At 51.6% G+C, this 22340-nt stretch overlaps 4 protein-coding genes across 6 annotated transcripts; 2 read left to right on the top strand and 2 right to left on the bottom strand.

Moving 5' to 3' along the window:
• Positions 1-1022: 1022 nt before the first annotated feature.
• Positions 1023-10818, bottom strand: ccdc13 (coiled-coil domain containing 13). Of its 3 annotated transcripts, none has more exons than XM_053882329.1 (15): positions 10461-10661; positions 10087-10292; positions 7733-7881; positions 7505-7647; positions 7354-7431; positions 7176-7292; positions 7012-7116; positions 6842-6955; positions 6603-6779; positions 6312-6533; positions 6185-6243; positions 5845-5907; positions 5661-5783; positions 4558-4647; positions 1023-1284 (listed from the first exon to the last, which is right to left on the bottom strand). In XM_053882329.1, exons 2-15 carry the CDS (start codon positions 10275-10277, stop codon positions 1128-1130), a joined length of 1788 nt encoding a protein of 595 aa, XP_053738304.1. In that variant the 5' UTR covers positions 10278-10292; positions 10461-10661; the 3' UTR covers positions 1023-1127. The 3 variants fall into 3 exon arrangements, with proteins under 3 accessions (XP_053738304.1, XP_053738301.1, XP_053738303.1); XM_053882326.1 differs by having other exon boundaries at positions 1026-1284; positions 6185-6249; XM_053882328.1 differs by lacking the exon at positions 10461-10661 and adding an exon at positions 10672-10818 and having other exon boundaries at positions 1028-1284; positions 6185-6249.
• An 894-nt stretch (positions 10819-11712) lies between these two features.
• Positions 11713-13283, bottom strand: higd1a (HIG1 hypoxia inducible domain family, member 1A). Its single transcript, XM_053883592.1, has 4 exons — positions 13170-13283; positions 12900-12974; positions 12272-12406; positions 11713-12190 (listed from the first exon to the last, which is right to left on the bottom strand). The coding sequence occupies exons 2-4, from the start codon at positions 12967-12969 to the stop codon at positions 12111-12113; spliced, it is 285 nt and encodes a 94-aa protein (XP_053739567.1). The 5' UTR covers positions 12970-12974; positions 13170-13283; the 3' UTR covers positions 11713-12110.
• A 1544-nt stretch (positions 13284-14827) lies between these two features.
• On the top strand, positions 14828-17875 carry LOC128769500 (5-beta-cholestane-3-alpha,7-alpha-diol 12-alpha-hydroxylase-like). Its single transcript, XM_053883271.1, has one exon. The coding sequence runs from the start codon at positions 16249-16251 to the stop codon at positions 17776-17778; it is 1530 nt and encodes a 509-aa protein (XP_053739246.1). The 5' UTR covers positions 14828-16248; the 3' UTR covers positions 17779-17875.
• A 1127-nt stretch (positions 17876-19002) lies between these two features.
• On the top strand, positions 19003-21009 carry LOC128769417 (5-beta-cholestane-3-alpha,7-alpha-diol 12-alpha-hydroxylase-like). Its single transcript, XM_053883111.1, has one exon. The coding sequence runs from the start codon at positions 19039-19041 to the stop codon at positions 20572-20574; it is 1536 nt and encodes a 511-aa protein (XP_053739086.1). The 5' UTR covers positions 19003-19038; the 3' UTR covers positions 20575-21009.
• Positions 21010-22340: the final 1331 nt, after the last annotated feature.

Here is a 22340-nt window from a genome sequence, read left to right as displayed (position 1 = left end):
AAGACGCTCTCTCAAGATGAAGACTCTTGATTCTGGCTGATGATGATTAATGCGGGGAGGTTCCCAGTGAGGACCCTCGTGGCCACGTGCAGTCAGAAGTGGCCGCCGTGATGGGGATTCATCAGAGGCCTTGGAAGCAATCACCTCCGGGTGGAGCTTCAGATCCGCTGCTGTCATTCCTGCCAGAGGAAGCAGGAGCGAGAGCGGCCTCCCTTCTCTCCGACACATCCATCCAGTCCCTGGACAGAAACGTGCTTGACTGGAACAAAGCCTGTCAGAGCTGGAGAAAATGGTCAGCCACGTGAGCCAAAGGTCTCACTTCACGTCCGTGTCTCATTGTTTCTCCTGAGACAGAATTTCACCTCCATGAAGAGATGTTGGGGTCAGACTCACGAACGGCTCCTCGTGACGTCATCCATCTTATCGGAGCCACTGTGCTGGACTCCATCATGGTTCTGCTGGAAGGGAGAGGAATACCGTGGCCATGGGCATGTTTTCTCTCTGACAGACAGACAGACAGGCAGCCGCCGAAGTCATCTGAGCATTACACAACTTGTAAAAGGGCTGTAACTCCTGGAAAACATGTCCTCCCTGGAGCAGCCAAGCTCATATCGTCCGGGTCAGAGACGCCAAGTCAGGAGGGCTGCTTCTTCCAGACGGACGACTCGCGAGTGTTTGACATTTGAGTCCCTCGTCTGACTTGGATTCTGTGAGATGGAATGAAACATGCCTGCAGCTGTTAATGGCCGCCGTCAGGGGGACAAGGCAGGGGGTGGATCGGACTTGGTATGGAAAGACCTGATGGAAAAATGTGGCCAGTTCCGGCAGGTTGGTTCCTCGCTCTCTCATCAGAGAGGTCAACACATCTCCATCACCCTGGGACGTGCTGCGTGGCAAAGGTGTCCACCGTCTCTAGTCCTGGTCTGAGCCCAGAGACGATGAAGGATATCTGCACCAGTGAGTCACACTTCCAGCTCTCAGGTCTGCACTCTCATGTGAACCCAGCAGAGCGTGAAACACCCAGGCATCTCTGCATTATTATTAATATTCACTCTCTGATCATGGTTACACATCTTCATTTGCATCCACTGACAAAGGTCTAATCCAATGGCCTCGTTCTGTTTGAGTCATGTGATTCTCGTCTGGTCCAAATAGCTCAACATCTTAACTGTTGCCAGGTCACCAGGAAACACGATCATCAGAGTGGATCGTCCAATGACAGCCAGGAGATACAAGCGTGCAACTCCAGTCCGAGTCTCCAGAGGGCGCCCTTCGTCCAGCCTCCTGAAGAGCAAAGAGTCAGAGTAGCATCCTGACTTCCTTTTTTGTTTCAATGAGTCAAAAAAAACACAATTGACTCACAACTTTAGTGAATCAATTGTGACAAAACTATGCTCTTTTTCACACAATACAGTGGTGTAGTGGATTGAGCGCCCCCTGGGAAACATAAGGTTTCCAGCTTGTGCCTGGTGATATGTTTGTTGTCTTAGTTCTAGTCTAGATGAAACTAGTCATGATATGTAGTTGTGGATTACATCCATGGAAAGGAGTCACTCCACCACAAACCACGTGAGACAAGGTGTGTGAGAAGGCGGTCTTATGCCAGTTGCGTGAGAGTTGGCAGTACAGGAACATAATGCAAGGCTGGAGCTGGAGCACCACTTGAGGGCGCTCTGTGCCTGTCCCCGGTCATGTGACTGATAATATCATGTGGCTAACAGGTGCTAACACGCGAACGCAAGATGCTAGCAAAGTTGTTAATGTTGTGGTTAGAGTTGTGATGTCATGAGTCGCAGTCCAAATCCTCTGCCGCTCCTTCACCAGAAGCCATTAGCCTGCTACTGCGACGGCGCTCATTAGCACCGGCTTTATTTTTGTCGGCGTGGAAGTGAATGAGCGTCTGTTTTCTGCCTGGAGCTCTGATGGCTAACTTCAGCGCCGCACTGTTGACTTTAGCTTCTGGATGCAGTCAATGGTCTGCAGGAAGCGCTGGTCAAGAAGGAGGGAAAACCTCGGAGGAGACGGATGGAGAAAGGACTCATTCAGAGGCGGAGCGGCAGCTCGCTCGGCCCGTGTTTGCAGAAGTGGGGTTTGGCTCGCTGGCCATCTTGGGAGAAATGTGCCGCTCTCTGCGGCGGACGACGGTGTCAAAGCTGCGTGGAGAAACGCGCTTGATTCCCAGTGATGACATCAGTCAACAGCGAGTCAGAGACGAAGCTACATCTGTGTCAACAACAGAGCGATGGTGTGGATAGTTGGATCACAAAGGTTTCATCAACAGAGTCCTGCGAGCTTTTGTTTTTTTGTTGCTGTTGTTTTTGGCTCAGTGAAACGTTTGACATCGAAATGAAGAGTGGCGACTGAGTTATGAGCATCACATGGCACGTGAGTCAGAACAGAGAAGGGAGCGCCATGTGTCACAGCTGGAGGGTCCGTCTTTGGTTGAGAACGTAAATTTCACTTTCTTCAGTGAAAACGTTTTTTTTTTCAGTTACTCAATAAACCAAACTCAGTGGTCTGCGGGACACCCTGGTCGGGCACTCGGGTTGCCTCCCACAGTCCAAAGCTCACACGCATGTTCAAGTGTCTGAGTGGTTGTCCTGTGACGGACCTGTCCAGGGTGTCCCCGACTCTCACCCTGCTAGCTGGGCCAGGCTCTGTCCCTCATGACTCGTGAAAATAACAAGTCATGTGTGAGACTGTTGGAGGTCTCGGGACCTGGACACACTCGACAGAGTCTAGAGAGATTTGTGGAACGGCGAGTGGTGGAGGATACTGAGGGCCTCTGAGGCCTGAACTGCACCTGGACCCTGGAGGAAGAACATCCGCCTGACAATGCAGAGACGAAGCTGCAGCTCGGCTGCACCTCCATGATGTCATCAGGCCATTGTGAAACATTTTAAGCCAAAATCCTTTGCTTAAAAATGATTTCAATTCAAATTTAAAGAAGAATATATACAGTGCAGTACTGTGGAATATCATCCTTTGGCTTTAGACTGAAAACACACATTATTGATTTGACGCTGCGGCAGTGTTTCTTTTCCAGGAAACACCAGGAGGAAACTGATGCTCCAAAGGCTGAAAATGTATTTTCATGTGCGGAAATATGATGGCGACCTCTTGGGTCCAGCACAGGCTCTTTTCTGTTGCTGGAGCATAAAGGTGTTCTTCATCACATCCCCACTCTGATATTTTTGTCTTGTGGCACTTTCGGGTCCGGTTGGGACCTGCCAGGCTCCCACAGGGTCCTGGACGACACACTGCGGTATTTCAAGCCGCACACTAACTCAGCGTGATGTGCAGACGGAGGAAAGCGAGGCGTCTGTTCTCAAAAATCCGTCTGGCACGGCTCAAAGAAACTCGTGGCGATGTCGGTCTGAAGGCTACAAACACCGCCTGGAACTTTCAAATGGGAAGCTCACATCCCATAATGTGCAGACGTGTGACCCTTCACTTTAAAGCACTGTTCCTACATAGCTGGTGCCACGCCAGGGCCGATGAGATGTCGCTCCAACGTCAGGAAGGTAAACATGGATGGACTGGAGTTCTGTGGTGGAGCGGAGGAGAGGAACGCAGAGGCGACAGGAGGCCATGCTCCAGGCTGCAGCCAATACTGGGCAATACTGAAGGCTGCAGTTGGAGTTGACAGTCCATGAGCATCAGTAAAGTGTGGAAGTGAGACAGGTCAGGTTAGCCGTTAGCTCTGTTAGCTCTGTGCTGCAGACAGTCTTTGGCCTGGTGGCGGCTCCCACAAGGATCCCTCCCTCCTTCCCTCCCTCCATGGTTCTGAGGTGAAAGTGTGTGGTCCAGTTAGAGGCGCATCAGCTTTAAAAACAGCTGGAAGTTGTTGAAGCGTGTGGGAAGAGGAGCGCGGCGCACCACAGCAGCGCTGCTTTGACTGAGGGAGGGATCAGAGCATCAACACGCTGGAGCTCTACAGCAGAGTGGAGAGAAAGGATGGCAGCCAATCCATGGGATCATCTCCTCACCTTGGTTGCTCCTCAACACCTTCTAACAACAGAGTTCCCAGAGGAAACCAAGGCTAGCGTGAGGAGATCTTATTATATCTGCACCTGCAACCTTCTGGCTCAGCACTGAAGTCCTGATGGGAGTGGTGTCGGCTCCCACAGTGTGGGTCAGTCCGCCGCGTCAGAAGGACCTGTTGGACTGTGGGGGAACCAGAGACACCGCAGACAGGTTTCAGGTCGGCTCTTGTGCTTTACATTTATTGAGTTTGAGCCCTGGAGGAGGATGGAGCCGCCATGTTGGCGGGCTTCACCAGGGTGACGGCCGAGCGGCCTCCAGCAGGCTGCTGTGTGTCAGCGGTGACAGGCCGAGGTGGGACGCAGCTGGACGGCAGGGTGAGCAGGAAGCGGCCAGATGCCCTGGCTAGTGTCGTGCCTGCGCTGTCACTCGGCCTCTGCGTGGCCACGCCCCCTTCCTCCGACACTCCAGGCAGATAACAGCTTTGTTTCTGTGCCGCCGCTCAAAATAGCAGCTCTCTGCCCTTGTAAACAGCAGGATCAAAGGGATTGAGATTTCCACAATACCCCTCACCAAGCCTTTCTGGCTTCCTGGTCTGCGCCCAGTATCCCCTGCTCCTCGTGGTCTGCGTCCAGCGCCGCCTCACGGCCCGCTTCCTTCTCTCTGTGGAAAAACAAGCAGCAATAATTGCAGTCAGTCAGGCATCGACAACAAGCCTCACATGTGGAGGAGCCAAAGTCAACAGATTAAAACAGTGTGGCTGGCCCACTCCCACCCGCCGCAGCCAAACTCTGATCGCGCACATCATGTTAGCAAAACGCCGAGTGTAAATATGGCTGCTCCAGGAAAAACAAGGCTGATGTATGGAGTAGCGCTCACTCCACAGAAATACCTGGGTAAACACGTGACCAAGAGCATGTTATTACTGTGGTATTGTAATACCACAGTAATGGGATTTGGACAAAAGACACCAACAGGCTGGTTAGCTGATAACTATAGCTGGTAGACAGAAAAAATCATTTCACGATCCAAAGATGTGAGGCTTACAGTCCAAGTCCAAGGAGCCATAAAATACACCATTTCATATATATATATATATTCATGTATATTAATTGAAGAATTTAAATACATTATTTGTTAAAGAACTTTTCCATCTAGTGCTGCTGCCACATGCAAGGTACTAATGTTTATATATGGCATTACGATAGTGTAACTGAACGATAAAACAAGTCCTCAAAAGTGACGGTAGAAGAATGAAATGCCAGGGACACCACATGACATGCTGCATGAAAAATCTGAAGGAAGCAAAATGAGTTCAAGAGCCAATAAAAAAATGACTGCGGGGAGAACATATTCACTCAGCCACACGATGCAGAACGACGATTGGTTTGAGTTGAATTCTAAAGTATCAAGTTTCAGCTGCATCTGCCTCTCCATGTCTGACCTTTATTTTTATTTTGTAACTTCATTTCATGTCGCTGTTTAAATGTCATCGGTGGACTTGGTCTTGTTGGAACGTCGGCAGGTGTCAGAGCGGCCTGCACACGTTCAGCAGCGAGTCACGTGGCTCATGTTCCGACAGGAGTCGTTGACTCTCCTTCACCGCCACAATGACAGACTCCCGGCTCCGCGTCTCGGATCAGGGCGAGCCTGTGAGGGCTCGTCGGATCGGTCACCTGGTCTGCAGGCGTCTGACTTGGTCCAGCAGCCGGTCCCTCTCCATGGCCAGGATCTGGTACTCGTGGCTCTGGGTCATCAGGCAGCTCAGGTCGGTCTGGCACTGGGGGCACCTGCTTCTGCTGTGGGGAGGGACGCGTCAAGACGCCACGATCGCTTCTTCAGTGCGGGTGTGTGACCTACTTCAGGTCCATGCTGTCGCCCACCGCAGGAAGAACCAGTTTGTGACCGAATTTAGAGACGGACCTGGAACCCAGATTCTCCAGTTAAGTCACGATCACCTCCAACTCAAGCGCGTCGCGACCTTGACCTACACCACAGGTGTCAACCCGGTCCTCACAGGGCCGCAGTGGGTGCAGGCGTTTGTTCCAACCAAGCAAGAGGAGACCTTCTCACCAGTCAGGTGTCTGAAGACTGTCAGTCTGGTGCTGTTGGTTTCAGCGGACACCTGATTGGCTGGGCTGGAACCAAACCCGCACCCACTGCGGCCCTTTGGCGGCTCAGTTTGACACCCTTGACCTACACGGAGGATGTGATTCCCTTGGTGATGTCGCCCTCTGCTGGCCAGTGTCGCTCCGCCGTCTGCTCCTGCAGCAGAGGGGCATCGCTCAGTGAACCGAGTCAAAACCTTCTGGACTCCCGGGTCCCACCTTGATGGAGAGCTGCATCAGCTTCTCCTCCAGCTCCTTAATCTTCTCCTCCTTCTCTGCCACCGTCTGCTTCAGCTTCTGGCTGAGGCTGTTGTTCATGGGCGCCTCGCAGCTGGGCCGCCGCTCCGGCTCCCGGTGGGCTTCTGGGTCGGACGGCTTGCTCTGCGTGTTCTGCTGCTGGCCGAACTGTTTCAGCACTTCCTGCATCTGGCTCTGCTGCTTCTGTGGGGTCAACGGCGCAGTCACTAGCACTGGCGCTGCGGGGTCGTCATCAGGACAGGTTCATCTCACCAGCAGAGCAGCCACCAGCTCGTCGTCGTGCTTGGCCTTATCCAGGAGGGTGGAGATCTGCGTTCTCAGCGTCTTTATTTCGGCGGCCAGAGACTTGTTCCGGGCTCTGGAGGCCTCCAGCTTCCTCTTGAGCTCCTCGTGCTCCCTCAGCAGGGCTTCATGTTCTGCCGAGAGCCTCTGCAGGAGACAGCAGAGGCCCTCAGGCGCCGCTCCCGGGGCAGCATGTGACGGCCACGCACCTCAAACATCTCGCGCTTCTCCTTCTCCATCATGCGAATGTGGCTGAGGTTTCTGTCTGGAGCAGGTTTGTGGGGCGCCTCCTCCTGTCTCAGCTGCTGCTCCAGGTCCCGCACCTGCAGAGGGAGGCGGTGAGCTGGGCGGAGGGACGGCAGTGGCCTGAGGAGCCTACTCTGGTCTGAAGAGCCAGGATCTGCTGTGAGCGCCCTCTGAAGCTCCCTGGAGCGTTGAGTAACTGCTGAAGCTGGACCTCCTCGCCCACCTCGCTGATCAAGACCTGCAGACGGAAGCTGACGTCACCACCACGCCGGGCCTGTGGCTTCGCTCGCCGCTCACCTTCTGGGCGACCTTCAGCTCCTGCTTGACCGACTGCACCTGGTTCCGATACTCGGCGACCTTGAGCTGTGCGGCGGCCAGCTTCTCCTGCAGCGACCTCACGGCGGGACTGTCCTCCTGCAGAGTGAGCGTCGGTCAGGTTTCAAACAGCGGTGACAAAAGCGCTGCCAGGACTCACCTTGGACTCGCAGCTGGAGCGCCTGGTCTTGGCTTTGCCGTCGGTCTGCAGCGGTGAGTCGAGGAGCGCGGCCTGCAGCTGGAGGGGAAGAGGTTCATTCAGGTCACCTGCTTCATCTGCCTGGCAGAAGTGGAGACAAGCGCCTTGTCACCTCTTTCTCCAGCTCTTTGACTCGCTTGCTCTGCTGCCTCAGTTTAATCTTTTCCTGCCCGATTTCGGCGCTCAGCTCTCTATTCTTCTTGGACAGCTCCACAATCTTGGTGGCAGCCGCGTCTCCCGCCATGCCGGATGTTCCTGGACAATGAGTGGCGGCGCGTCAACGTCAGTCCCAGCCGCCGTGACGGGCACTTTCAGACCGGCGGCAGCTGTTTCTTCATACCCGCCAGAGCCAGTCGGTCCTCCTCCCGCCTCTTTGTCAGGTGTGTTATCTCAAAATCCTTTTCGTTCACCAGTTTAAAGAGACGGCCGTTCTCATCCTTCAGCTGCCGGATCTGCTCCAGCAGATTCTCGTTCTCATCCTGCAACAGCCTGGAGACACACACTCACACCTGCTGACCGGATCCAACACACCAGTCAGATGCTTCTCTTGTCCGTGTCATAGTTCTGTGAACATTCAGCCCCACAAATCAGACGGGTCACGGCCTTCTACAGACACGTCGCTGTCATCATGAAGCCCCTCCGTCTTATTGTTTTTCTCCTCCTCTCTTCCAGGATTGGTGTCTTCTTCCCACCAACAGGTGTCACACACACACACACCTGAGCCCAATCATCTACGGCTCTACTTGAACGCCGGCCAGAAGACACCAGCCGGCCTCAGTTCCTTGCTTTAGTACGACCCTCCGTGACTGCTTTGTTATCGACTCTTCTCCTGACGTGGACGTTCCTCCTCATGTGCTCTGTGTTGGTGAGTTTTTCTGCTCTATCTCCCGTGTTTTTCAGTGTGTGTGTGTGTGTGCGCCTGCTCTCCATTGTTCCGCTCCCCCAATCCTGTGGACTTAACACCCTGCCTGGGACTAGTGACGTGCGGATCCATCCTGAAGTATCGGTACCTGCCATACCGGATCGTGATTCTCTAAAATCCATTCTCAAACCAAAATATCGATGGTTTCGATACTTAAGTAGTGGTCATGTATATCCTCAACAGGAACACAATAAAAGTAACTCAACTATTGCGATCGCGTCTGGACACGCGGTTAGTGGGAACTACTTTTCTTCCGCCCGTTATAAGCGCAGCGGGAGCACCTCCGCACCAGTCACAGTCAAGACTCGATCGTGGTCAATCCTGCTGAATGAGAGCCACAGCACCACAAACAATGAAGAAGCTGTGGGTGACGCCTGTCGAAAATCAACAAGATGTTGTGGCAACACAACAAACCTGACGAAACATTTCGGGTTAAATCACCCAGTTCAGTTAAATCTATATATATATAAAACTTGAATTAATAATTTAGATTCATTTAACAGTGCCATTCTTTGTTAGAACATTTTACTAGCAATTCCAGTTTTGAGTTGCCAGTGTAGTAATTGTTTGTAGCTCCTTTCTGTCGACAGCTGAACCTAATAACATTCAGTATTCAGTGTTGAGTCCTGCCATACGTCGTTTTCAGCGAGACACCTGGGAGTCACTGCCACCAATGTACCGGCAGAGAGTCTCTTCAAAGGCAGGAGAGGTTCTGAGCGGAAACGGACAGACTGGAGGAGGAGACTACATACGCTATTGTACCTGTGAGCGAGGGCACAACGCTGACAGTGTTGGGTGTGTCATGTCCATCTTGTGCTACATGAATGTTTTATTTTCAGAGTAAATAAACAATTCACTCATCCTTGTATTCTTCAGGAATCTATGATGAGCTTTGGTCACATACATATCGGTATCGCCGATACCAGCCTGAATACTACTCAGTATGGGATGGGAATCGTCCAGGATCGTTTGCATTGTTTTGTTTAGTATTTGATTTCTCTAGACTGGACTCCGTCTCCCTCTTGAGCGTATAGTATGTTGCTTCCTTTATTCTCTTAATCGAGTGCAATTCTGTTTGTGACATTTGCTGGAACTTCTTTTGTTCGTGCGTCTCCTCCCTGCTGCACAGTATCAGCAGGTGACAGCCACGTGTGGCGCTCTGTGCTGTGTTAACAGTCGAATGAAACAGCTGTTCAGAATGACATATCTTCAGGCCAAAAGATGGCGCCAGCCTCCAGAAGTGTCCTGCGAGGTTCAGCTTTTATGAGTTCAGCTGCCATTTCAGCCAGTCTGGAAGATGAGCCCAGTTGGACGGGCCAGAACTGTATATATCTGAACCTGGGGAAAATACATTTCCCCAAAGCCGCCTTCTCTACGCCAAACCAACCGCCGACTACGTTGTGAAAACATGAAACCCAAATCTCTTTGGCTGAATGAGCGTCCAACCCTCGCAGCACTAGCTTACTTCTCCACTCGGAAGCAGCCCCACCGGAGCGCTCCTGTCTCTTCAGTGTCCCCTTCGAGATCACAGCTGTTATGTGATGTCGTCCGTTTGCGGTTCTGACGCTAGTTTTTGGTTCAAGATTCCTGGCTTCACACTGTGTCTGACTCGGCTACCTTTGACCTGGCAGCCACCCAGAACTAAAGGTGCCAGTGTTGGGGTGTGGTGGTATGGACAGTGAGGGTTTATACCTGCTCCACTTGTTTATGACCACAGTAAAGCCATGATAGGCTTTGTCTCCGTGTGGATGAGCTCTGCGGTCACTCCTCACCTGTACTTGATGTCCTCCGTCTGACCTTTGTGTTCATAAGGCTGCACAAAATCCCCAGTAACAAAGGTCCTGTCGGGTTTGTCCGGCTCCTTCAGTCTCGTCTTTTCCCTCTTCCTCATCTCCTGCTGCTTCTGCAGCGTTTGGAACTGAAGCCTCAGAGCATTGTTCAGCTCCTCGTCGTCCTCCATCATCTGAGGGGAGTGGAGCTGAAGAGAACCCACAAGCAAGAGCTGCGCGTGAGCTTTGCAGCCATTTTTGAGGCGCTGCGTGTGTGAGAAATGAAATATAGAATGCACCCTGCATGCCTCAAGCAAGCCCGACGTTTATCCCTTACATGAAAACAAACACACTCGAGTACCGACACGCTCACTCACTTGGGCTGAAGTGAAGTTTGAGGTTTCAGAGGGGATGTTGGCATGTCACATGCATGTATTGTTCATGTTGCCATTCAACACGGGCCCATTTGGTTCGAGAGTTTTCTTCACCCTACCCTCAGCTATTTTGACTCTTATAGTTCAAGCGTTCGAGCCGGTTGTGTCCGGCGCCACTTGAACCATGGTCAAAAGCAATGACCTCGTGACTCACCGCTTCTTATCTCGACAGGAACCAGCGACGCCTCCTGCTCCAGAACACGGTGTGTGAGTCGCCACGGTAGGATTCAACTGATGAGGTCGTAGAACAAAGAGGTCACGTCACAGGGAGCAGGTCAGTGAAGCCAGCGCAACAATAACAAACGCAGCTTTGGTCTCCGCGCAGAAGCGGCGGCGGTGCGCGTCGAGCGTTGCCATAGCAACGAACCTCGCGAGATTTGGGGTGGACGCATTCGCGGGCTTGTGGTCCTGGATTAAAACCGTTTTCATCGTGACAAAGTGCGGGTGGATCTGGAGTCACGTCACGAAGGTTCATGCTTTATATCCAGGTTAGAGGTTAACTGTTCTGCCAACTGCCTGCCCTGACGTCACGCGACCGGCCCATATTTACTTTTACTGGACTCAGAAAATACAATAAAATCATAAACGCATTCAACGGCAAGCGACCTTTGTGATTTCAGATAAAATATTCACGTGTGTTGAGGCTGTTTTTGGAGCTGAATTATGGTGCTTAACAACACCTGGTAAGTCAGGAGGTCAAGCCGAACCCATCTGTTCCGACCAGTCCGTCAGCACCAGGCTGCAGGGGTCACCAAACGGTCCCAGCAAGGATCCTAGTGGGTGAAGGCTTTTGTTCCCACCACACCGCCCAGGCCTGACCACCTGAAGGTCGGAGTGAAGGTCACACACTGCTCAGCCACCCTCCAACATGGCCGTGTGCTGCCGCCTCCGAGGAACCAAGGTCAGCGCGAGGGCCCCTGACACCCCACCAGCCCGAGCGCCTTGGTGTTCACTCGTCTCTCAAGAAAATCTTTTCAATAAATGTTCTGTCTTTCTCTGAACTCCCGTTTCATAGAAAGAGACGGGCTTTTTCAGCTGGAGCCGTGCGCTCGCTGCAGAACAACGGACCTTGAAACGACGACTTGGCTCAGGGAAACACAGGAGGCCTGAGGATGAAGAACCCAGAGACACCTGCATCCAGCAGCACGCACGCTCCCGTTCACCTGACAAAGCACTCGCACCATCAGTTCACAAATAATTCCAAAGCTGTTTTATTACAAAACCAGTGAAGAGCAGTGGATTCTGAGAGCCTGAGGCCAACAGCAGGACATGGGTGGAGACAGACGCGGCGCGACCAACACGCTCCGTGGGTTCCCACAGAACTGTTTTCTACGGTCACCACAGACAAACAGGACTTTCACGGCCCCTCCAGCTGAACCAAACCCTTAAACCAGTGGTCAGGGGAAACGCATCTGGTACATTAGACGGGAAATGTTTCACTGCACACACAGTTTCAGTGTCATTACGGTCGGCGCGCTCCCCGCGTCCAGGCGCGGCTGTTGGCTCAGGCGGTGATCTCTAGCAAGTGAATTACTGACAGGGAGGTGAGCTGCTGTAGAAATAAATAGGCTACACGGCGACGTTATCAGGGCTTCATGTCCCCTTGTTCTTCAGCGCTGCTGCTGCTTCTCGGGGTTTCACCACGTAATCTCTGTACATGGAATACAAGACTCCTGGAAAGCAGAGCGGAGAAGGGATGGAATGATTAAGCATATATATATATATGTGTGTTGACAAGCTGAGCTGCTGCGTACCAACGATGATGGATCCCACCACAAAGCCCTGCGCGGCGACACGTGTGTGGATGAGGTGGATGGACATCTTGGTGTTTCCACGGTCCTTCAGCTTCCATAGTCTGTAGCCGGCGATGGCACAGAATCCTGCCAGTCCTGGAAGACACGCACACAAACCACTGACTTCTCTCAGCAGAGTTCAGCGTGCGGAGCATTCTGGGAACCGTGATGCGGTTCAAGCCTGATCCACTCCAGGATCCTGGCTCCATCTCAGGGAGACCCCAAGAACTGTGCTGTTCGCTGCTTGAAAGAATAAAATCAACACCAGAGGAACTGCTGACTAAATGTTTTGTAAAAAAAAAAAAACTGGTCACCACAAGAGCAAGGTTCTCAAAAGTGCCAGAGCTGTGTTACAGGACCTGAACCATGGAACATGAAGGAGAGACAAAGGCCTGTTCTTTCAGCTACATAAGTTCGTTCTTATAACCGTTAATAACAAACGTGCCTGGACGAATGACGCTGCTCTGATCAGACTATTTCCTGCCTGAGGTCAAGCCACTGACCACGCAGGACAGATGGGCCCGATCCCCTGACCCCCAGGAAGATCGGGAGGAAGGGGCCGGTTCGTGACCGTCCCATTGCGACTCACCCGCGGGGACGAAGGGGTTCTCCTTGGCCTTCCTCAACAGTTTGGACCCGCTTTCGTCCAGAGCAGACATCGCGCCTGGAGAGAGAAGAAGCACAGTTCCGCTGAGACGGTGACGCTACGTAACACAGCCACGGCACGAGCCCCGAACTTCCGGGCTGAAGGGCGACTCTCGCGTGCGGAACCTGTCATTCAAACACTCGACACCCGGAGTGAGCCGGTCCGGAGGCGCGGCGACCACGTGACCCTGCTCCAGGAGTGAGAGGCTCTTACCTGAGTCGTCTTCAAGTTCCAGCGGAACTCCGCGCTTTTATAAACCTCAGCGACGGACGGAACTACCGGAGAGCTTTGTGATGTAACCCGCTATGCACGCAGCTATTACGTCACAGAGTCAGCCGGCGAGTGTTGCGTTCAAGCTCTTCCCGGGAGAAGACGCAATGACGGACGTTAATCCCAGAGGATCCGGGCGTGTTCGGAAGATTCATGAGCCCGGAGCAAAGACGTCAGATTTCATGACACAAGTGTATTGATTTCGTCCACATAACAAGGCGATAAACTATGTATTGAGTAGTAAATTGAAAAATCCCGATGTATGTGAACGCACCATCTGTGTACACGCCTCCTGTCCAGATCCAAGAGGCAACAGACAACAAGAGGTGTTCGCCTCGCGCACGGGTTCTTGTCACAAACGCATGTAATACAGTCGAAACGGTAATTATTGACGTCGTGTCACAATTATAAACCAAACAATTATGTATATTTCTTCAGACAACCCGTCTAATACCCAACATAAGTTTGAAAAATAGTTGCGCTGCGTGAACGCTCTTCACTTTTCAGTTAGTCTTTGAAATGGCGTCACTCCAACAGCGGAAATGAGCGCACGTGTTGCGTCACGTTTATTACGTTTGCGTCTCGATCAGAGTTGCTTTTTTCTCGCTCCACAGTGACGTCAGAAGGCCAGTGCTGGTGTCTGCCGCTGCTCGCTGCTCCAGGCCCGCACCAGACCTGAGCCGGTTCCTGAGTCAAACCTGCTCAGTGGACACAACTGCACAGTTATGTTAGCAGTGTGTTGAAAACGGTGAGTAAACCTGAAAAGTCTTCAAATGAATTTCATTTCAATGCAAACAAATGCATTGGGGACACTGCACATTGTTTTCCAAAGCAAAAACAATTGGAAGAAGTGACTGAATTTGATCATATTTTACAGAAAGTCAAGAAATACAATGCAGTGTTGACATCTTTATTTACAAACTCAAAAATGTAATGTATAAATAAAGACATTCTTGATGGTTCAACTTTCCTGAGAAACATAAACTAATATTGAGTGGCACAACCACGGTTCCTGACAACAGCTTCACATGTGTGGCACATGGAGTCGACCAACTTCGTATTGAAGCCCAGGAATTGCTCGGCATTTCTTGGTTTTGCCTCATGAACAGCATTTTTTTATGCCAGCCCACACGTTTTCGATGGGATTGAGGTCCGGGGATTGTGCGGGCCACTCCATTACTTTGTCGGGAACCGCGGTTTTGCTCGCTTGCTGGTGTGTTTGGGCTCATTGTCTTGGTGGAATAGCCATTTCAAGGGTTCGGCACACGGCAGCATGACTTCTTCCAGTATTCTGATGTACTCAAACTGATCCATGATCCCTGGCATGTGATAAATAGGACCAACAGTGTCTTGAACGACCCATTTCACTCTGCAAATGCACAGCCCGCATGAGCAGCGTCAGTTGTCTTGATCTTTATATAAGGGCCACCTGTTTAACACCTGTTTTTGTCGCACAATCTATTACCTCAGTAATTGAACTCAGCACTGCTATTTTTTGAACAAAATAATAGTCAGTTAATTGCAGTTAATGCTTGAGTTTCACAGAATCAGCAGCATACACGTCGTGTCTGTTGGCTGTGTTGGTTTTCTGCACCTTTCTTAAACCTTCTACAAACTTACTTGGAGTGTAGAAGTCAAACAAAAACGTAGATTTATCTTGCTATTGATGTGGGACTGCTAATATTTTGAACACAACTGTGCGTGTGAATGAGGGCAGTGAAGCCCAACTGGACTCCTGTCGGGTGAAAACAACCGACTGCCGTCGACAATTGTATTATTCCTCAGCGTATTTCCTCGCCCTTTGTTCTGACTGGACATCAGACACTTGCTTGAAGCTCTAATAGGCCGTGATGCGATCATGGACGGGCCTGTTTCCACGGAGGAGGTCATACACCAGCAAGCACGCCAGTGTGTCATGAGTGTGATGCAGTAAAGGACCAAGAATAGAAAGGTGTTTTTCTCTTCTCACTCTCAACAGTTGCCTGTAATGAAGCCACGCTTCGTTTAAAAGAAGCATTTCAAGGGTGAATGACTCCTCATCCAGCCTGAGGTGCTAGAACATTCCACCCCTTCCTTGTAAACCTCTCAGTCTCGGAGCAAAAGCAGCCCATAATAGCGTCTGCAATACCTGTAGTTTCCCAGTAGAGGGCGCACTCGGTGTGATGTATCACTCTCTTTCCACGTTTTCTCCAGTCTGGAAAATAAATGTGTTGGTGGACCACACTCTTGCTGGTTCAAGCTTTGGTACATCTGCGCACGAGGAACATCTGTCGTCATGGCGACGAGCAAGGTCACCGCACAGCTGTTTGAAAGGAAGAAGGTTCTTATTTAGCGTCTTGTTTTTCAGTTGTAGTTGTTACCTTTGTCAAGTAGGTTATGTGATGTTGACTTATCAGTGTGAGGCCACAGAACTGCTCATCAAACAAAGAGTTCGGCTATTGACAAAGGTGATGTGTATATTTGTGCAAATAACCTCAACCACATGGTGTTGACATCAAGTCTGTGTGGACACTGAACTTGGTGCATAACGCAGAGCACAGGTCTGCCACTCAGTAAGAACCATACATTTACCTCTCACTGCAAAAGAACGTTGTTTTTCTAAAGGAACCCAGAACGTAAATGCTTCATTGGAACAAGCTAGTAGTTTGTTCTGTGGTCAGTTTGGCCTCAGTCTGGGTTTGAGCCAAACAAATCATTCCAGGAACAAGTACCTCGACTCTTCTGGACGTCCTTCAGTTGGACATAACAGTGTCAGTGGTTGTCGTGGAGAAGTGGACAAATACATGAAGAAACCATGATCACAGACTTCAAGCTACTTCTCCAAGTGGTTGAGATAACGCCTCGGGCTAATGCATCACGTACACGTTTGTTTGCTCAGATGAGAGCAGTGGAACAGCTCAGTTGGTTCTGGCATCACTGTTGTTGTCCAAGAGGAGGGAGGTTCTGGGACGATACACAGAACCAGGAGCTGATCAGGTTTAAAGCGTCAAGCACTCGAGCTGCTTCCTGAGAGTTGTGAAACATGGAGTCTCTGGTGGCACTTGTCCTCACCCTCGCTGCTGCAGCTCTGGGCGTCTGGTACCTGCTGGGGGTTTTCCGGCAGCGCCGTCCTGGAGAGCCCCCTCTGGACAAGGGGCTGGTTCCCTGGCTCGGTCATGTCCTGGAGTTTCGCAGGAACACCATGAAGTTCCTGGAGAGGATGCAGCAGAAGCACGGCGATGTCTTCACCGTACGGCTGGGGGGCCACTACGTGACCTTTCTTCAGGATCCCTTCTCTTTGGGCGCTTTTACCAAAGAGAGCCGGGAAAAGCTGAATTTCAACAAGTTTGCCAGGCAGCTGGTGCTGCGAGTGTTTGGCTACAGAGCTATTGAGGGGGATCACGACATCCTGATCTCCTCCAGCAACAAGCACCTGAAGGGCGACGGCCTGGAGGTCATGACTCAAGCCATGACGACTAACCTACAGAACCTCATGCTGCACAGCATCAGATCTGGTCCAGACCACAGGACCTGGGTTGAAGATGGACTCTTCGTGTACTGTTACAACGTGGTGTTCAGAGCTGGCTACCTGTCCTTGTATGGAAACCATCACACAAGTGAGGGCAGTGAGGAGACGGCCAAGGAGAGAGACAGAAGGGAGTCGGAGGCTTTGTTCCATGAATTCCGGAAATATGACCAGCTGTTTCCCAACCTGGTTTACGGGATTCTGACCCCCAAAAAACGGCTGGAGGTGCAGAGACTGTTGGAATTCTTCTGGGATGCCTTGTCAGTGGGCAAGATCAAGTCCAGAGACAACATCGGTGGATGGGTGAGGGACTTGCAGCGAGCCAAAGAGCAGAGGGGGATGAAGGAGGACATGATATCCAGGTACATGTTTGTGCTTCTCTGGGCGTCGCAGGGCAACACTGGGCCCTCTTCCTTCTGGCTTCTCCTCTTCCTCATGAAGCACCCAGAAGCCATGGAGGCTGCCAAGAAAGAGGTGGAGGAGATCGTGAAACAGTCTGGGCAGGAAGTCAGTCGGGACGGTCCTTTGCTGGACGTGAGCCGTGAAATGCTGATGAAAGCGACGACCCTGGACAGCATCATTGAAGAGACCCTCAGACTCACAGCTGCCCCCCTCCTCACGCGGGCAGTGCTTCAGGACATGACCATCAAGATGGCCGACGGCCGCGAGTACTTGCTTCGCCAAGGTGACAGGATGGCGGTGTTCCCCTACAACGCTGTCCACATGGACCCGGAGATCCACCCGGACCCTCTCTCCTTCAGGTACGACCGCTTCCTCCGTCCAGACGGGAGCAAGAAAAGCGACTTTTACAAGGGAGGGAAGAAGGTCCGCTACGGCACCATGCCCTGGGGCGCCGGGGTCTCCATGTGTCCGGGCCGGTTCTTTGCCACCAACGAGCTGAAGCAGTTTGTTTTCCTCATGCTGGTCTACTTCCAGTTCGAGCTCAAGGATCCTGAGGAGAAGGTCCCGGATATCGATGCTCGGAGGTTCGCCATTGGAGCAGTCCAGTCGGACAGAGAAGTTCAATTCCGCTACCGACTGAAATAATAACGCATCTTAAGCGTCAGTCGCTGAAAGTCCAATGTTCATTGTTGGGAATTATGGGTTCTTCTCGCTGCTCTTTTTCGGTCCTGCGTATAAAGGTTTAATGCAAGAGTTGTTGCATGATGTGGGATTGAAATAAACGTTGTCAAAGTCAGAAAGTGGTTCGGTGTCTGGTCATCATTTGTGATGTATTCATCCCGCAGAGTGAACCGTATTCTTGGATCTAATCTTCATTCCTGTTGGCCCTTGTGGCTTTAAGATTACATTTCTAACTCTTTGACTTGTAATCACTGATGGCGCCTGACCACTTCACCACGCATTGATATGCGACATCTGCGGCCGCCATCATGGGGCAGCATCTCTGGCCCTCTGACACGGAGGGAATCGCTCTGTGAAACTGTCGGTGGTCGGAACAGGGAACGGCGTCGCTCATCGGCTGTTTCCCTCGAACACTGCGGATGGTTGAGTGGTTTTTCTCCAAACCAGGGTTGTTCATGTCTCATGACGCGACTCAGAAGTGGACCCTCCACACAGGTGTGCCACCGAACCGGAGAGGAGTAGGTCACACCACAAATCCATGACTGCAGTAAACATTCGCATCTGTGGTGACGCTGGACTTGAGGCATGCGAACCTTGCCCCGCATGGAAAACACTGAGTCAGCGCTTCTAGTTAGTCATGTCACTTCCCCTTCACTCCTAGCCTGCTGCCGCCACGTATTTGAATCCAAAATGCGAAGTCAACGGATGAGAAAACCTGTTGCAAGAACTTGAGCTGGAGACTGAACGTTGTGTCTCTAAAATGGTCTGCTGTTGTGCAACAGGAAGGATGACCTCAACGACCTTGGCAGGAGTTAAAAGCTGACGCCAAAATGAGTTGCACAGCGACAGAATGCCAACGGAGGACTCATAAGAGCACTGAAGATGTGGACCTGAGCTCAGGTTATTGAGTGCTTCCCAGGAGAGCGCAAAGGTGCAGCAGCTCTGAACGTCACTCCTGATGGTACATGGAGATTGACCCTTGTCCTGGGGTCGTTCACATCTAGCTACATTTTAAACACTCTCATGCTTGGCAAACCGAAAACATGATGAAACGTGTCTGTGCAAGAGAGGGAGAGAGTCCCTCCCAGCAGCATGTAATCAATAACTATAGACATTCCCCAAAGAGGAGGGAGATCCTGGATCTATGCAACAAGGGCGGAGCCAGTCTGCTTTAAAACACTGAGCGCCCCAGTGTTTGTTGCTGCTTCCTGAGAGTCGTGAAACATGGAGTCTCTGGTGGCACTTGTCCTCACCCTCGCTGCCGCAGCTCTGGGCGTCTGGTACCTGCTGGGGGTTTTCCGGCAGCGCCGTCCTGGAGAGCCCCCTCTGGACAAGGGGCTGGTTCCCTGGCTCGGTCATGTCCTGGAGTTTCGCAGGAACACCATGAAGTTCCTGGAGAGGATGCAGCAGAAGCACGGCAATGTCTTCACCGTACGGCTGGGGGGCCACTACGTGACCTTTCTTCAGGATCCCTTCTCTTTGGGCGCTTTTACCAAAGAGAGCCGGGAAAAGCTGAATTTCAACAAGTTTGCTGAGCAGCTGGTGCTGCGAGTGTTTGGCTACAGAGCTATTGAGGGGGGTCACGACATCCTGATCTCCTCCAGCAACAAGCACCTGAAGGGCGACGGCCTGGAGGTCATGACTCAGGCCATGACGACTAACCTACAGAACCTCATGCTGCACAGCATCAGATCTGGTCCAGACCACAGGACCTGGGTTGAAGATGGACTCTTCGTGTACTGTTACAACGTGGTGTTCAGAGCTGGCTACCTGTCCTTGTATGGAAACCAGCCTCACACAAGTGAGGGCAGTGAGGAGACGGCCAAGGAGAGAGACAGAAGGGAGTCGGAGGCTTTGTTCCATGAATTCCGGAAATATGACCAGCTGTTTCCCAACCTGGCTTACGGGATTCTGACCCCCAAAAAACGGCTGGAGGTGCAGAGACTGTTGGAATTCTTCTGGGATGCCTTGTCAGTGGGCAAGATCAAGTCCAGAGACAACATCGGTGGATGGGTGAGGGACTTGCAGCGAGCCAAAGAGCAGAGGGGGATGAAGGAGGACATGATATCCAGGTACATGTTTGTGCTTCTCTGGGCGTCGCAGGGCAACACTGGGCCCTCTTCCTTCTGGCTTCTCCTCTTCCTCATGAAGCACCCAGAAGCCATGGAGGCTGCCAAGAAAGAGGTGGAGGAGATCGTGAAACAGTCTGGGCAGGAGGTCAGTCGGGACGGTCCTTTGCTGGACGTGAGCCGTGAAATGCTGATGAAAGCGACGACCCTGGACAGCATCATTGAAGAGACCCTCAGACTCACAGCTGCCCCCCTCCTCACGCGGGCAGTGCTTCAGGACATGACCATCAAGATGGCCGACGGCCGCGAGTACTTGCTTCGCCAAGGCGACAGGATGGCGGTGTTCCCCTACAACGCTGTCCACATGGACCCGGAGATCCACCCGGACCCTCTCTCCTTCAGGTACGACCGCTTCCTCCGTCCAGACGGGAGCAAGAAAAGCGACTTTTTCAAGGGAGGGAAGAAGGTCCGCTACGGCACCATGCCCTGGGGCGCCGGGGTCTCCATGTGTCCGGGCCGGTTCTTTGCCACCAACGAGCTGAAGCAGTTTGTTTTCCTCATGCTGGTCTACTTCCAGTTCGAGCTCAAGGATCCTGAGGAGAAGGTCCCGGACATCGATAACAGACGATGGGGATTTGGATCCATGCAGCCGGACAGAGAAGTTCAGTTCCGGTACAGACTCAAGTACTGATCTGCTCCATTTGTTTAAGTTTGTTTTTGTGATGTGGCTGAATGGGAATATCAACGACACAAATGGCTCCGTGTTGGACACTGAAATGATTCCAGATTCACTTCATCACTGGTTCATGTTAGTTCTCCCGCTGTCTCCACTCGCTATCAAACATGCAATCCACAACTTCAAAGAACAATAATAAAAATATTAATATGGCAGTCGTGGCAGTCTTCAGTTTTGCTTTGTCAGCAAGTTCATCACTGAAACAATGATTCAGAATAAAGTTGTTTTTAAAACGTGGTGTGTTTTCCTGTATATTTTTATTAGGAAGAAAAAAAAGACTAAATAAGAGAATACCAAATGACAGAAAGCAAATCCAAGAAAGCAGGAAAACAAATGTTTGAACTGAAAAGAATCAAAAGTCAAATTGAATCACGTGAACGGAGAGTCGGGGAATAAAAGACCTGTGTTTCTGTTTGGAGCAACAGCGAAAAGGTCCGCTGGTGCCGCTGTGCCGGTTTGTTCACTGCAGTTCTTTTTTATCCTCTGTTGGTGTCTATCGAGAGGTGAGTCTGGGCCTCTTTGCTTTGGCTGCTGCCCCCTGGACCCAACCTAGGAAAAGCACTTCATGGCATGTAGTTCCGAAACGTATCCATGAAAAGAGGAGTGAAAAGACTTTCTGCAAGGCCTGCTGGTGAGAGCTCACATGTCTGTAGCAGTGTGGCTCTCTTCACTCACACTGCTGCCCCTGCGACCTGACTCTGAATAAACACTGTAAAGGGAGAGGTCTTCTGTAGCGAGACATGAATAAGTCTTCTTTACTTTCAGTCTGTTGTGTCACATAAATGGACGGCCAACTGTTGGTCTTTCACAATGACTGGCTTCACGGACCCTGAACGGTGGTGACAAAACATCCAAGCGTTGGAGGATGGTCGGCCTGGGCGCTGCGGCAGTGAGGGGATGGAAGTGTCCGGCCAGTTGTGTTTCCAGGACAGCGCTCACCCAGGTTTCGCCCAGGGTCGGCTGTAACAAGCCTATCGAGGGTGGAGCCACGGGCTGCGGGCCCTTCGCCTCAAACCACAGGACTCATCCCACAAGAGTTTGGGCTTCCTCTTCCAGGTGAAATCAATAGCCTGAGTGAACGTGGATGGCGGGAACAAAACATCGGGTGGATTCCACAGGGCACAGGTCCAGAGAAGCGTGTGCGTGAGTCACCAGGGACCTTTTCCTGATCCGTCATTCGCACGTTGGAACAGGCCAAGGTCGACAGACAAATACGGTCAATGGTTATGCTGATGACGCGCTGCGGTGGGACTGGGGTCGTGGAGTCACTGTCTCACATCATGAGTCGTCTTTGACGGCCACAGTGAGGCTTCAGAGGACGGTAGAGTGGCGAGTCTGGAGTCAGAGATGAGGTCACTGAGGGTCTCACAGGGAGGGACTAGAAAGGTCAGACGTGAGTCCCTCAGAGGGACCAGTAAAGTCAGGACCCTCGACTGACACGCACATGCTGTGGACCGGCCGTAATGCAGCATAGAATACGGAAGAGACTCATCAATTCTGTCATTTTGTGAACAACTTCCTTGGACGTTTGCATCTACGAACTGAACGTTCCGTCTGGCTGCTGCCGCTTTGTTATTGATTTATTCTTTGTTTCATGTTGTTGTTTTGCTTTGGGCCGGGTGCTCTTTCTATGTTTGTTGAATATAAAAACGCATTAAAAAAAAAAGAAATCATCATTTCCAAACGCACAGTTCCTTCTTCTGAGAAATGGATTTATTCAG

Source organism: Synchiropus splendidus, chromosome 13, assembly GCF_027744825.2.
Source record: "Synchiropus splendidus isolate RoL2022-P1 chromosome 13, RoL_Sspl_1.0, whole genome shotgun sequence".
Taxonomy (NCBI): domain Eukaryota; kingdom Metazoa; phylum Chordata; class Actinopteri; order Syngnathiformes; family Callionymidae; genus Synchiropus; species Synchiropus splendidus.
The sequence above is the reverse complement of the archived record's forward strand: the minus strand, read 5'-3'. Positions and strand labels throughout refer to the sequence as shown.